A 16,054-nucleotide genomic window follows, 5' to 3' on the forward strand; every position below is an offset into this window, starting at 1 on the left:
TGCATTCATCATTAAAGTCAATTTAACAGGTAGACACTGAAAGGGAAAGCCCTGCTCCTCATCTTCCTCTCCCAGATGCACAGTCCTGTCCTCTTTAGTCCAAGTCTGGTATTTGTCTAACCTACAGCAAATCAATTCATATACTAATGAGCCTGGCAGAAACCCACTCAACCCCTCTCCCTCCACATGCAAAACAAAACAAAACCCCACACTCTGAGGGTAATTTCCTGCCTCCTCACAACTCAAAGGTTGTTTTCCAGATGATCCCAGCACCAAAGTGGGCGCGTGGTAAGCAGCTGGCATGTAGTGCTAACAACAGGGAGCAGGGAAGGAGAGAGAAAAACGTGGCAACTTTTCAGGAAGCAACAAGCTGTTAAATAAGATCAAACCTTCTAGTTAACTTCACTCATTAACTCAGCTCCTTGAAGAAGTATCTCCATCCCTCTAACTTCCTGCCAACGCACGCTGACGTTCATTTGGCTACGCAAGGAGCTAAAACCCTAATTACTCTTTTTCTTGTCTTTTTTCTTGATTTCCTATGCAAAGAAGGCAAGTGTATAACCCTATAGTTAAGTATAACTAAGGTCATTTCAGGAATATGGAGAACTGCATAACAGAACACAGTAAAAAGAAAAAAAAAAAAAAAAAAAAAGTAGTAACACTACCCCTATCTTTCCCCCTTCTACTCCACATAGGTTTCATAGCTTTGCTCATTCACAAATAACAATGCTTCAACATCCTCAAGGCATTCAAAGAAACTACATCTGCACTAGATGAAACATCTCTTGACAACAACTAATGTCAGCAACAGGCAAGTTCAGCACCAGTTCAACTGCATACCATTTAGCTGACAAGGACAGGTAGCATTCAGCACGTTTCCAATAACCATGTTCAAACCTGCTTGGAGAGCAGGAATTGGTGCTGAACTCTTCTCTTCTAATTTACTTTAACTAAACTAGTGTTTAACACACCAGTGATGCTGATGGTGGGAGTAGGAGATGTCTTATGTACATTAAGAAAGAAAAGGCAGCCCTCTCATCACTTGAGGAAACATATTACCTGCAAGATAATACAAAGACCCAGCAGCAGAGCAATCACATAACTGATACTGAAGATTTTGTATAAGTAAAAGGATATTAAAGAAATTCCAGCACAGATTAAGAGAATTAAAAACACAGTCCGCCAAAAACTCAGTTGAAACCAATATGGAGAAAACAAAGTATATGGAATCAAGTAGAAAACAACAAACCTTTTCTTGTTATTCCATCAACTTCAAAACAGTCAAGCAAATACATACAGAACTATAGCTATTAGTCACGTGGATAGGAATCTCTTGCATTACCAGTGTACAATCAAGTTTAATTAAGCCCATTTAAAAATCTATCTTGAAAAGGCCAAGAATGAGGCCAAGAATGAAAACAATATATATTTGTAGGCCTTCTAACTTCTTACAAAAAAAAAAAAAAAAGGACCAATTCAGGTTTCTGCAACTCTTTAGATTCCAACAGTTCACATTGTAACCCTCATGATCTGACATCAGAAGGTGAGATGACTCAGGTACCACTCACAGTCAGTACTGGATATTAATTTCTCACGTTCCCAAAGAATATTTTGGAATATCTACAGAACTGAATTAAAATGTTAATCTCAGACTTACGCTACATAAATGTCTTTATTTCCTGCAGCCGTTTAAGCCTTTGATTCTATTTCTATTTAATTGCCAAAAATACTCACAAATTTCTATACAGAAGACAATAAAGTCACAGAGCAATGATTTTCTTTATGAAAACTAGTAACAGATTTTGAAAAGGTAGAGGTTAACTACTATACAGATTTCACAAAAGAAGATAAAGGAAAAGAAACGGTACAACATCGATATATATATTTTTAATCTTCAATGCTAACATTAAGAAGGTAGCCCTACATGTTTTCATCTCTAGATGATGAAATTTGGCTTTTCTATAAGAAGGTTGACTTCTTATGTTGGTTCAGTTTCTTAATAAAGTCAAAAAGAAAAGAAAATTGTGATTTTTTTTCCACAGTGTAATAATTCAGATCTTTTACTGATAATGTGAAGCCTATATAGATGTATTACAGCCAGTAGCACTAATTACTGGATTTCTGCACATTCTGCAGAGTATTAATAGCACAACCCTTTCTTATTAAAAGAAGTGTGTGGACATGTATGCACAAGTAACAGATACTGGGATATTGGATAAATCTCTACAGGGCTACAGATTCCACAGGATATCCTTTCTCCTGTATGAAATTTATACAGCAAAATTACTAACCTTGTAGGTAAATATAAACCAGTTTTAAAACTTCCAAATATCTGCACCTGGAACACAAGAACAGTGCGTAAGAAATCAGACTTACAGGTTTCAGAAGACAAATTTTCTACAGTTGCTTGTACAGGATGATTGCTGCTACCCTCCATTGGCAGAATTAGGTATTGCTAGCAGGTACATTGTGAAAGAAAGCACTCTTTTCTGGCACAGCATTTACATACCTAACGTAGTATAAATAATTAATGATTACACAAGCACAGATAATAACATTAACAACTTCAACTTTTCTCCTAGTAAACTTTTTCTTAATATCAGGATTTTTACTATAACCAAGTTTGGCAAAAGCCATAAACCAGATGATTTTAGAACACTGATGACTGACAGAACACACACACACAAAAGACAACACAAAAAAAAGTCAGATCAATTCTGTTTTGCTTTAAGTATACCCTTCTGTTTTTAAACACATATTCAGAATTTAGCTTTATATATTTCTGTTGCTTTGTATACTTAAAATAATAAAAAATTTAAACCTAATAGTTTCTGTTGTTGGTTTTTTTTCCTGAAATACAGGTAGCACAACTCTCTCTAAAACAGCAAAACAAAATAGCTTCAGGAACTGTCACATGATCATGCAGATTCAGTTCACTGTGCTGGATTTTTATTAGCACTGGAAGTTTAAAACATTGTGTACGTACTGCAAGCTGTCCGAAACCTCAATCTCTTTAATGTACCAAGCCTCACCGGGGGGTCAGACTCACAATCCAAGTCTCAGAGGGGACTGGAGAGACTTCAAAGGAAAGTTATCTACACATTTGGACTAATTTTCAACTAGACTGTCTTCTGATGCACTTCCTGGAGCCACCTTACAGTTACATATTCTGCCTTAATGAGTCTCACAAACTAGCTTGATTTCCACCTATGTGTATGTCAAGTGACCCACTTTTCATATTTTTTCCCTTTGGGATAAGAAAAGAGAGAGACAGGAAAAGATGATGTTCTGTAAATAAGTGCTTTTACACTTTAAAAGGCTAAGAAGCAGAACACAAATTCTTCCTCTTGATTATTTTGCATCACCTCACTCTTTAACCTTTCTTATTCCTAAGGCCAACAAAAAGCACGCAACTGCAGTAAACTTAATGTTCAAAGTCCATAGCTACTCACAGTACAAAAGATTGCAAGAGATGTTACTGCACTGGTATCAATATTTTACCAGATCTTGACAAAAGAAGAAAGACAAGACATGCTAAAGATAGGAATGTAATAAAAATAATCTTAAACTTACGATAATTTTTTTAAAAAAGCACTCTATCAAACTGTTTGGGGCCAGTCAGATCAGGATTTATTCCACCACCAAAGTCTGAAAAGTACTTTTTCATAATAAAGCAAACATCGTGGATGGGTTAAGAAAGTCCAAATATGCTTTCACATTACTAAACAAAGGAGTGTGTTCCACTCAACAGCAAAGAAAGCCCTTGTTAAATAAACAACCCTGAAAATATTCATAAACTTACTGATACAACGTATATGACCTTTGCTGAAAGGAATGAGAGAACATCTGCTCTTGTACAATAATTTGGAGTATGATAAACTGAACTATTATAAAAGAAACCCACACCCACACTCCAATCCCTCTCTCATCCATCAAAACTACAGGGATGGAAGAGGAAGAGAGGGGAAATCAGAACAGATTTTAAAAGATTCAGATTTATTATCAAAGTAGAACTTAATCCACAGTAGTTGTATAGCCATTTTCACATTAAAAGCATCCCAAATGCAGGATACTATTACGAGAGACGTGTTGGTTTTTACACTGTGCCAGTACTGTTCACTTTATTTTTATTCTGTGTAGACAGAGGTAAGAACACGCCTTCATAAGACAGCACTTCGTAGTACTGCAATGGACTCCTACTGCTGTCACTATTTATTGCCATAAACTTGTTCGAGTCAGATTCCGGAGTTCCTGAAGGAGCTTTCACAACGGTACATGTCCAAATATGTCCTCACTGTGCAGAACTGAACTTGGAAACCCACAAAACATGGGGAACTCTGTCCTATCAAAATCCCCACATCAGGACAAAGAACAAATCTATCCGTAGCCAATTCAAATTCTGCTACATCATTAAGTTAAAATATGAATTTTCTGAAGTCTACAAAAATAAACAGTCCTACTATTTCCAATCGTAGTATTTTTATAATTGAAGTGCATGAAGCACACAACACTGCCTCAGTGAGGCCACACACTCAGACATGAAGCTGAGGGCACTATGACAAATGCATCCTAAACTCCATTGAAGTACTTGTTGAATACTCAGCTTTTCAGATTCAACTACTCAAAAACTGTTGTGCCTCCATTAAATGCCTTCATTTAATGTTTTGAGTTGTTCAGTTCCAGTGTAATTAAAGCCTTTCTTATGGTCAGAGCATTGCCGATGCCAAGAACAGTTCTCACTTACTAGGAATGTTTCCTTCTAAGCACATTCCCTTGAGTAAGAGAGCAAATGACACAATTGCTAACTTCTATAAATAAAGTAACAGTTTAGGATACCTAGTTTTACCCCTCTTCATCTGCTTTTTCAGCCTTTTCTGACATGAAACAGGAAAATGAAAAAAAAAAAACAAAACTGCACACACATTCCACACTATCTCTATACAATTAGATTCATGAAATCTGATTTTACTTCCCGTGGTATCAGATTTTTACAACATACACAAAGCTGAATGTCTATGTTTAACTTGAAGGTTTATTTTAGCTGGATTTGCTGCATCTACCAGTCAAAGCGAACAGCTTAAACATTAACTAATCACTTTACACTACAGCTACAGCAGAGGACATTGGACCAGACACCACTCCACCTTCTCAGAGCATGTACTCAGTACTCAGATTTTGGAAGTACTGAACCAGTACGATTTTCAGAAGTTTAGTGATTAACTGAAAAGACAGGAAAATCAGAGATGGCTGTCCAAGTTAGAAGTCAAGGTCAGCAGTTAGTTCCCAAGCAGGTCTGTAAAGTATTAGAAAAATGGCATTACCGTAATTGCCAGGTTATAAGCTGGCACAACTCCAGTTCTTAAAAAGATTATGGCTTCAAAAAACCAGTAACAGTATGTTAGATAGATTAAAAATATTTTCTCAATAACCCAAAGTCATATATCTAATCAATCAATCAATCAATCAAAGATCTAGCTTCCACAGGTTAAGTCTGTCCTACAAATGGTTAGAACACCCTGGAAAGCAGTAAATTCTGGTGCACCGTTCAGAAGTCCGGCAGTAACAAAGAAAGATGCCCAAGTAATAAATCCACCCACACCATTAAGCTAGTAAGCCTACAGCACATAAACTTGTCTGGACAACAGTGGCATCTTTTCTAGGCTGAAAATAATGTGTTTTCTCGGTGAAATTCACCACTACAAGATTCTGGTAAGGTGCATCAGAGTAAGCACTGTTCAAGGCCAGCAGTGTTTCTTGTCACGGTGGCATCCCACCACTCCTGCTCTTGAACAGGCTATACACATCCTTGTTTCCTCACTGTTAGTGGAGAGCTACACAACACTGTGAGATATACCCAAGTTTGGCACAGTTCCATTAGAAAAATTACTGCTTTTTCCTCAAAGAGAAAATTACCCAATGTGTAGTACTGACTGCACCGACCCCCTGAAGTTCTGTGAGGTAGGCTTTGATGACAGTCAGACAAGAGGCTGGTGTGCTCTTTCCACATTATATACATCACTAACATGCTGTCTGTAACACGTGAACTACCTTGAAGACAGCAGTGTATTTCACACACTAAAACAAACACATACAGATAGCTCATACTGAATTCCAGTAGTCACTCTGCCAATCTCTGAAAACACTTCCCAGAAAAAAATGTTAGGAAGATCTGAAATGAATAGCAGGTTAACGTCACTCATGTCATAACATTACCTTCTACTGTGGCAGGATCAAAGTGCATTCCTTAAACTAAAGATTTTGCTGTCTGAATTTGGTTTGTTGTTCTGGTTAGCAAGTCCTTATTTTCAGCTACTGTTATCTGTATTTATCTGTAGATAAATGACTAAGGCTACAAATCTGCATTCTGGAAATGATCACCATGTTAGCAGAAACAATTATGCTAAAAACCCAACAGTGTCTCCACAAAAATTTCTTGAGATGTAAAAGAAGCTTTTCTAGTTTCTCTTCAATCCATCATTTATTATAAACAAAACAAACCATAAATACACAGCTCATAAATACAGAGGAGAAACTTGCTTCAGCTGAACGAATCACTGGCAAAAACCTACCTTCAGTGGAAAGGGGCATTAGAGATTTAAAGCTCAATATATAGTAAAAAGATCTGCAGAGTTGGTTTTTTTTCTGTACAGAAACCTGGATAATTTACATTTGTAAGATATTTCAATTCAGTTTAACTGCCCATTATGGTCTACATAGCATGGCATTGTTAGCATTTCACCAGAGATTTATTCAAGACTGCAGGTCTTTGGACTAGAAGTCCTGCCGCAGACTTTTTCACTCAGCTATGTGTTTCAGAATTCATTTTTTTTAAACGTGGTACAGTATAAGCATGTCTGCCTGCCTGATAAATTTACCTTCGTCTTAATAATTATTAATGAGATTAAACATTATTTTGCCATATCTTACATCTTTTCTTTGACTACAGGTCTAGCTTGTCTTTGTTCTTTTCTGTTCTTATGCGTGATATAAAATGTTGACCTATATTACCATAGAAATAAACATCACCTCTCTTATTTGACTAGAAAGCCTTATTTATTTATTTATTTTTAAACAGAAGAATAAACAGTGTTTTCAGAACTTCAAAGACTAAGCAGGCACAAAATGCTGTCTTTTATATTTTAACAAACAGAACAGTGTCCTACTCACATCTGCATTAGGCCAGAGTTCCTTTATAACGTTTTCTATCCTGTTCACCACTTCCATTCGCATTCTCTCTTCTTCATGTCTGGGAGACATATACTTATAAAAGTCAATGATTTCTTCATGAAGACTGGAAGAAAAAAAACAAAACAAAACAAAACAAATACTCCTAGTTAAGGACCAGTCTATGAGCATCATGCAATAAATAATATATATATATTTTTTAGACCTAGATTTGCAACACTTAGCAAGATTTAGTTTCCCATTAGTTTCCTTACACTAACTTGCACCATACGTATGGAAGCAACGCTAAGCTAAAGTACCTTCACATCAGAAGCTGCACTGTGTAAAGTCAGCATTATACAGAACATTTCAGTCTTCAACTAAGAATGCAGCTGTAAGCTTAAAGCACATCCAGCTCAAAAGCTCCAAGAGGAGGTTTTCAGCCAGCACTTCCCAGCCTGCCCCTGGCACCAGCAAGGGAATTCCAGGCATCAGTCTATATCCAGCCCCAAGCTTTCAAAAAAGTTTATAGTAAATGTGCCAGTACTAGAGCGAGAAAAACTGCTGCTTTTACTGTTTAGACAAGGCACAAACTGAATATGCATTCTCTCCCCATAACAAGAAAGTAAGTAGTACGCACACAGCAGTTGTGGCTCAGAAACTGCCTGACAAGCAGACAATCAACTTGGCAGATGTGAGTTACCCTGTTATATGTGCTGCTCACAGTCAGCAAGTTACATTTACATTGCCTTTACTAGAGCTGCAATAACAAAGTCTTCACACAGTGCCACCAATGTGGAGACCTCTATAGCATCATACGCACATCATCAGCTTGACTAACATCATATTCAAAAAAGCAGACACAAAAAAAACCCTTAATTCCAACAAAATACAGAGGAGCTCTAGCACAGAGTAGTGAAATTAATTTCATTTGTTCTCTGTAATGATCATTACAGTAACATTTTATTTAAATAGATTGTTTCTAGTTTCCAAGTACGCACACATCCTCCCTTCAAGCTCCAGGGGATCACCAAAAAGGAGTAATTCACAGAAGCACATCCTTAGATCAGACACAGGATCCAACACTTCCCCACTGCACACATGTTTAAATAAATCACATGTTGATAACTGCAAGTTGTACAAAGGTGTCAAAAAAACAGACTGAAACATCCGAAGGGTGTATTTGACTGAATCAGAGCATGGACAGAACTCAGTCCATGACTTGTCTTGCATTCTTCAGCACTGTATGTTACAAACAACAAAAGCTTCTTTCTGTAAGAGACCAAGGGATGAAATATCTATGTTACTTTTTACCCAGCATTTACTGGAATTACATCCAACATCTGTAAGACAACTGTGCCAACGGCCCATTAGCCTGGGATGGCAATCACCACAGGCTCTCTATGGCTAATGCAAAGAGAAGAACGCCTCTGAAAAAGCTCCTCACGGGGATATAACCAGGTCACCGTCAGAGAGAATCTCGCCAAGGCCTCAAGCCCAAACCTGGGGCAGCCTCGCTACCCCCACAGCGCCATTTGGCCCACTGCGATGTTTTTAAAAGGCAGAACAGAGTGCGCACTGCTGTCAGAGGGCACACGACGGCACAGGCCCAGCACGAGAGAACAAGGGACCTGGGGAGACGTGAAGGTGCAGCACAGCACAACCCTTCTGCCAGCTGCTGGTGGCCCTGGCTGCTCCTGGGCTTCCAGGGCCGAGCTGCTCCCTCAGCCCAACTTCAGGAAACACCGCCACCAGGAGTTTAAGTCCCTGAAGCCAAAAGAGGTCTGTGCCGTGCAAACACTGCAGGTCTCAGTGCCTTCTCCATTAACGCACCCACACAAGGCTCCTATGGAGATAAATACATCAGTTGGTGCATCCCTGGGAAGCATGTAACTACTGAGGTGCTACACATAAATATCATGCGTGCCTACATCTGGATTGCTCTTACTCTTAGATAGCCGTGCAAGTTTTTATGGTGAAGAGAAGAAATTAAACAGGACACAAACAGACACATCACACCTGCACCAAACACTGCTACACAACATAGACACAGCAAGAATGAAATGGGAACTCTGTCAGTGACAGAAGACTGGCTTTAACAGTACTAGAGGCAGCCCTCAGTGTGCCAGGTGGAAACCTCCCGAGCCCCAGGAGCGCCATGCTGCAGAGCGCAGCCCTCAGCTCCACCTGGAACCGCACTTCCCTGCCCACTGCAACTGCTGCCAACAAGTGAGAGAATGATTAATCAAAGACGAGATAAACAGAAGCAGTAACATGCAGATTTCAGAGCAAAACAGCATGACTTGGTAGCGTGACTCCAATTAATACAGAGTTAACTCGAACTGTATTGAAAATTAAAACCCAAGATTATTCACTGTCTTAATCAACATCTATAGCTGCAGTTTTTTGAAACAATTTGTTGAGATTAATGGAGCCTGTTGTCTTAAGTCTCTAGTGGAATTTTATATCTTCAGCTGAAATGAAGATCAAAGAGACCAATAAGTTATTTTTGGCATCATAACAGTATTTTGTTATTGAATGCCACTACATTCATTAGCTATTTAAGATAAAAGTCCTTAAAAGGAGGCTTGTTTTTGAAAGGAAATTACGCTGTAATAAACCTGATGACAGCACACAGGGCTATTTTACTTGGCTTTAGAGTTACACTGAAGCTATCAACACCCTACAGCTACTTAGGATGTATGAGGAGAGTAGTCTGCAATGCATAAGAGCATTAGTTTACTTATTACAGTAAATAGCCGTAAATAAGCGCGTCTTTGTCCGGTGTCCAAGGAAGTCTTAACATGTGGGGAGAAAAAAAAATAATCTTACAGTTGCTCTGAGTTTGACTTAAAAGCAAGTACCAGCTGTATTGTGTCCTGCTTTCAAACCGTGTTAAGATGAGCTCACTACAATTCTACAGACCAAACAGAACTGAAGTTACAGAGAACACGCCATGAATACAACGGACTGCAGTGCTTGTTATGTTTACCTGACAGTGACAATGATGCATCATTAAAAAAGTAAACGATGGTCACAAAAGTTGTAATGACAAAAAGGACATCACACTGCAACAGCCTGGAGCAGCACTGTGAGGAACACAAAGCCTGTCAGACCCGCAGCAATAAGGCAGAAAGCTGTGAGTCATAGGGAAGTAGGACCTTACTTTCTTTTGCAGTACAACTTGTGGGCTCTAAAAGCACTACCCAAGGTTCTCCAACTACGTGGCCAAGATGCTGTTATTCTGGAGGATGAACCCTACCACACCTTTGCCAATCAATTAAAAGCAGTCATGGACAAACAAAATGCGATTTCTGCTTGAAATGCTCTGCACGCAGACACAAACTCAGTTGCCTGATGTATGAAGCAGCACAACTCACTCCAACAGGTTCAAAACTGGGCCCAGGAGAGCTACCTATAGCCATGCTGCTCCGTGAAACTGGAGACACGCTGGTGCAGACCAAATGCTGAGAAGCAAGCTGCCATATTCCTAAGCAGAGCAGGGAGACAAAGATAATAACAACAGAATAGCAGCTTGTTGCCATTGTGTGCTGAAGTACAGTTCTATGCTAACCAAAGAAATCAGTTGTAATTGAAAATTTCCTGCATTTGTCATTTTAGAATAGTACTATAAATCCATTTGCTCTGGCTCTTCTTCACCTTTCACTGCACAACAGAAATTACACAGACATACGTTTTAATTTCCCTGATAAGGGTGTTACCCACAGCTTCTGATCCAGAATTCCATAGTGCTCATGTTCTACAATTTATCCTACAGGACGTTCTGAAGGAAGCTCCATTTTCAAAGTGATGAAAATTTAAATTATTAAGAACCTCCGTGGACTGTGGGCAGAAGCAGGGAATGAACACACAACTTCTGCCTCCCCAAACTCTATGCTTTAAGATGAATCACTTCCGATTTCAGAGCTTATTGATTTTATATCCACACCTGGATGGGATATTTACAGTGTACTTCTGTATCATTGAACAAGTCTTTATATCCGAATTTTCTTTGGCTGAATCATTCCTGTACAACAGTGTTCAGCTGCCCTCACCATTTCATATCTACTCCGGAGGAAAAGAAAACAACACAGATGCATCCATCCCTCCACTCCAGTTAGGAAAGCCAGGATTGCACAGGAAGAGAGAGAACAACTTTGGTTTGAAGCTTCCCAGGATACTTGACTATGAAAAAGACGGCACTGTTTCTGTGACTATAAAGCAAAGAAACAAACAGGATTATGGCAGAAATTTCTGATCCTTTAGAAGTTTTGGGAACCAAAGCTTGTCCATCTTCCATTTGTGAGCTGTTTGGTCCTGAAGGGACTTTGAACAAAACTGAGGCAAAGGAAAAGCACTGGGAGCCCAAACCTCTCCCTCCTCCAGTATTTTTAAATACAGAAGTAACACTGCACTCTCTAGCAGCATCCCAAATTCGCTTTTCAGTTTTAATGCTCATAATTTAAAAAAATTATTTCTAGATCATTATCACCATCATCACGTATTCAGTAACAAAGCAGGACAGAGCAGACAACATGAAGACCACAAATCATTTTGCCTACCTTCAATCTGAAGCAAAACCAAGCATTAGAGCAGCAAAGGGAGCAGTAAATATACAGCATCTGCTGAGCTCCTGTCCCTACCACCTGCGTCTCTGTAGCAGACTAATTCTTGTAGTGTGTGCTAGGTTTTAAGCTACAGAAATAACAACTAAGTGCATCTGCAGGTGATTTAACAGGCAATTAAGCTTCATGACAATAAGTAGAATCAGTCCTCATAAGAAACTAAAATTACACTGAACAAAGCAAACAACTTCCAAAAGCCACAGAGACTTTGGCCATCGCTTTCTACCCTCAATCTCTGGATCACATCAATGTACTACAGGTCACACAGTAACCAGATTTTGTGGCCACGCATGTCTTATGGGAACTTCAAAATGAAAAATCCCCAAAGATTTCCCTGTTAGTAAGGTAACAGATAGGAAAGCGTAAGGAGGTGTGACCGGGCTGCTGAGAGCTGCACTGCTGGGCCGCTGCATTCATCCACTTACAGCCAGACACCTCTGAGCAGCACCCCCAGCTTGCCGAGTGACTCACAGAACTGCCTTTTCACACTGAGGGCAGGCAATGTTTTCCCAAATAAGTAAGTGAGGCAGGAGCCCAGACCCTGCTTTCAGGACCAGTGTGTTCCAAGATTCATCTAAATACTCTGATGTTAAATTTGAAAACATTTCCCCGAATGGAGCTTGTTCACTTTAAAAAGCCATGGTTGACTGATCATCACATTTCTTCAAAAGCAGTGGAACAAAGAGAGATGCCACAAAAACTTAGATTACAAAGCCTATAATGCCTGTCCTGTGCAAGTATTTGAAATCATGCCGTGAAGCCTCTCCTCCTTTCTCCCAATAAACACCACTCCCCCAGGACCTTCCAAAAAAAAAAAAAAAAAAAAAAAAAAAGGAGCTTTTTAGTGATGTCCCAAACTTACCGTTAACTTATTGGTTTAACAGCATCATAAAAAGCATTAAAATAACTGCACATTGGCAATAGCAAGACATACTAAAACACAAGAAGGAAAAGAAAGCACTGTAGGCAGCTTTTTCTATTACTGAATTTAAATTATCACCATCATTTCAGTTTGTTTTTGTTTCTTTTTAGTTTATTTTAGAGATCCTTTGCTTCAATGCAGATGAACAGTCTCTTCTACAGTCTCTTCTTTAAGCTGACTCAAGTAACTTCTAACTACAACTCCAAGTGCATTATTACAGTCAAAAAGTAACACAAGAGATTGCCTTTTTCTGACAACACACAAGTGAGCATTTTTCTTCACTGTGTCAAAATGGCTTCAACTTTTAGTAACAGCTAATGTCTTGAGACACACTTCTCATTCCAGCAGCCCCTCTGGTGAGCACACATAAAATACTGCAAGGCCTTTCTCTTCAGCTCACTTGTAGAAAAGCATCAGTCTGTTGGAATACAGTGAAATATATACAGCAGCTCCACATTTTGCAAATTCATAATTTGGAAAACAGATTTATATTAAAAAGAGCCTTTAGATGCAGAGCACAACTATTGGTGTGCACATTCTATGTTCTGCAATAGCAACAAGGTAGAATTCTGAACAGCTAGAACTTCTGAAACATTAAAGGTATCTGTTTCCCATAGTGAGGAACCAGTAAGTCCACAGTCTGCCAGATTCTCTTGTCAAAAAACTCTCACCTGGAGAAGGCAACACTGGTTTGTAAGATATTTGAAACGAGGCTTTAATGAGAAGTAAAATAGTTATCAGTAGCAGTTCTATGTATATTAGCTGCACTTTCCCAGCAATGCTGTAACAACACAGTGAGTCGGGGTTAGTGCTAGCCCTGTAACAGAAGTCACCCTTGGGACATCTCCCCAAGGTCTGCAATTAGACCTGACACCTCCTGAATCAACACAACAGGTGAGAGAAGAAAGGTGTTTTTTTAAAAAACAAACAAACAAACAAACAAAAAACAAAAACCAACCACATCAGATCAGTTCTGCGAATGCCAGCCATGGTGTTTACTATTAAAATAGATCAGAGGGATCCAGTAGGTCAGCTTATAGTCATCTCTATTTATCTTCAGACACAACACTACATCAAGCTCTTCACACACCACTATCGCACTGCTACTATTTTGTTAGTGTGGGAAATATTCTTGTGTAAGTGCTCCATGTGAGGTGTGCCACTAAGTGACACCGCATGCTGCCAGGGCACAGGCAGGATCACTGCACTCTCTGAAGGCTGTCCACTACTTCTGATGGACAACAGCTCTCCTCCTGGAGACTGGGATCCAAGCTACAACTCACACCACAGGCTTTCCTCAGCACATATACCAGGCCACCTCTGAGCTGAGTGTCAAGTCCATTGTGGGGCCGAGCAAGCCTGATGCAGACCCAGAACAGAGCTCTGGAACAGAAGAAAGCTGAAGAGAACTGTCTGCTCTCCCACACACAGTGCGTTCTGCCTGGTAAATGCTCTCCTCGCTTATCACTCCGTAACAGATTTCACTGGGAAGATCAGTTAAACGAAGAGGAGAGCAACACAGTTATTCACTTCAGCCTCCTTCCATCTGAGCTGATTTAAACTTCCAGAGCTCCACACCCACAGCAGCCTTACAATGAGCAGAGGCAATCCTGCACCTCCCCCCCGCTCACAACAAGTCAGTCAGAAAGCCGGGCCGGGTCTGAGCTCCCCCACGGCAGCAGCTGCTGACACACCTGGCTTTGCAGAGCAGCAGCCACGATAAGCACACAGCTCCCTCACGGCCACTTGCACAACAAGCACACTGCTCTGCTGCTCAGCAAGAACTGCCCAGAACAGAGCTCAACTCCAGACAGCTCCATTTCAGTAACACAGCATTTGATCAAACTTGCAAATAATTTGACGTCAGAATATTGCATCCAATTACAATTTACATCTGCAGTACAGGACTTATCAGATCCAGCACAAGAACATTTTCAAATAAAATCTAAAATCTGAGTGTACCAGCTAAAAAAATCAGCGCAGAACCCTGTAGCTGTTAATACAGTGCTGGGTGGCTACCTGGGGGATCAGGGAGGGCTCTGGGGACTGCATTTTAAACATTCAAAGAATGCAGAAAAGAGCCACAAGTCACCTCGGCTGGAACTTCATGTTAGAAGCACTTTTTTTTTTTTTTTTTAAATATAAATATTTGAAGTTAGCACTTACTATCTTGCACAAAGCTTTAAATTTGTATGTTAAATTTATATTCTTCAAGTAAAATGGACTGTGACCACAACTCACCTGCCTAGCACATGCTCAGAACCAGATCTTCCCATTTAGGACTTGTTTCTGCATTTCAGTGGCTCTGTGATACAACAGCAACACAAATTCAGATGTGACAGTGCTCAGATGTTTGTGCAGGGGTGCATTTTGAGGGAGGAGGAGGCAGAAGGTCTACACGTGCTGTGGCAAGGTACAAGGAGCATTTCAGGTAGCTTTTTTCTTTTATCACTTGCTATCTTTACAGTAAGGCTGTGCAAAGTGACCTAAGTTCAGATTAACAACTGAGTATTCATTTGGGGGCCCATTTAACCAATAATATACTCTCTTACAGGTATGTATTATGATCTACCTATTCACATTCTAGTTTGCTCTCTGGCATTCTGATGCTTTCGCTTAGTTGCACAGCCACCAGAAAGAACATGTGCAAAGCTGTGTGCCACACTTGCAACCTGCAGCATTCCAGGGAGTCACCAGCCGCCTTCTGCTCTGCTCAATTGCTCTGGGTTACATGGCTTCAAACAGTAACAGCCAGAAAAGAACAATACTTCAGCAGCTCACAGAAAAATGTTTCCTGAGGTCCCTTCTCAATGATAGAGATGCACACCCAGGAGCTTCAGTGTGAGAACTGGAAAAAACACTTCCTCATCCCACGCAGGCTATCAGACATGTTCCTCACAGCACCCAGAAGAGTAAATCTCTGACTAAAGCTGCAGATCAAATCACGGTTTTTCCTTTCTTTCTCGAAGATTGAGCTGGTACACCTGTCAAGCTACCAGTATGAGCCTAGAAAACACCTTTCTCTGAATATACTTTCCAAAGTCATAAAATCTTAGAACTTATATAGACCATTATATGCTAAAGAATGACTTGTTAAGGACATAATGTGACTGCAACAACTGCTGAATTCTACTCGGACACAAGGACAAGAGAATCTGTATGTGGTGATAAAACAAGGATCCTAACGGCTGGAGAGTCAAACCCTCCCAAGGGGCCAGACATAACAGCGGGCAGCTGAACTCTGGGTCCCTCTGTAGGATGGGACATCCCCAGCGCAGCATTAATTTGTGTGCAGGCTCTGACAGAAGCAGAAAATGGACATGAGGCTGTTCAGAGCTCTCAC

General features: G+C 39.9%; 1 protein-coding gene across 1 annotated transcript in view; it reads right to left on the bottom strand.

Moving 5' to 3' along the window:
* TENT4B (terminal nucleotidyltransferase 4B) overlaps nucleotides 1-15,002 on the bottom strand; it is a 27,480-nt gene extending 12,478 nt beyond the window's left edge. Inside the window, exons 1-3 of the mRNA XM_042821391.1 lie at nucleotides 14,953-15,002; nucleotides 7,168-7,291; nucleotides 2,292-2,338 (exon numbers count right to left, since the gene is read on the bottom strand). Coding sequence (XP_042677325.1) covers nucleotides 2,292-2,338; nucleotides 7,168-7,291; nucleotides 14,953-14,987 — 206 coding nt within the window. The 5' untranslated portion in view covers nucleotides 14,988-15,002. The remainder of the gene's footprint in view (nucleotides 1-2,291; nucleotides 2,339-7,167; nucleotides 7,292-14,952) is intronic.
* Nucleotides 15,003-16,054: the final 1,052 nt, after the last annotated feature.

Source organism: Centrocercus urophasianus, unplaced genomic scaffold, assembly GCF_019232065.1.
Source record: "Centrocercus urophasianus isolate 14NV4802_14NV808 unplaced genomic scaffold, USGS_Curo_1.0 seq_2, whole genome shotgun sequence".
In the NCBI taxonomy this organism is placed as follows: Eukaryota; Metazoa; Chordata; class Aves; order Galliformes; family Phasianidae; genus Centrocercus; species Centrocercus urophasianus.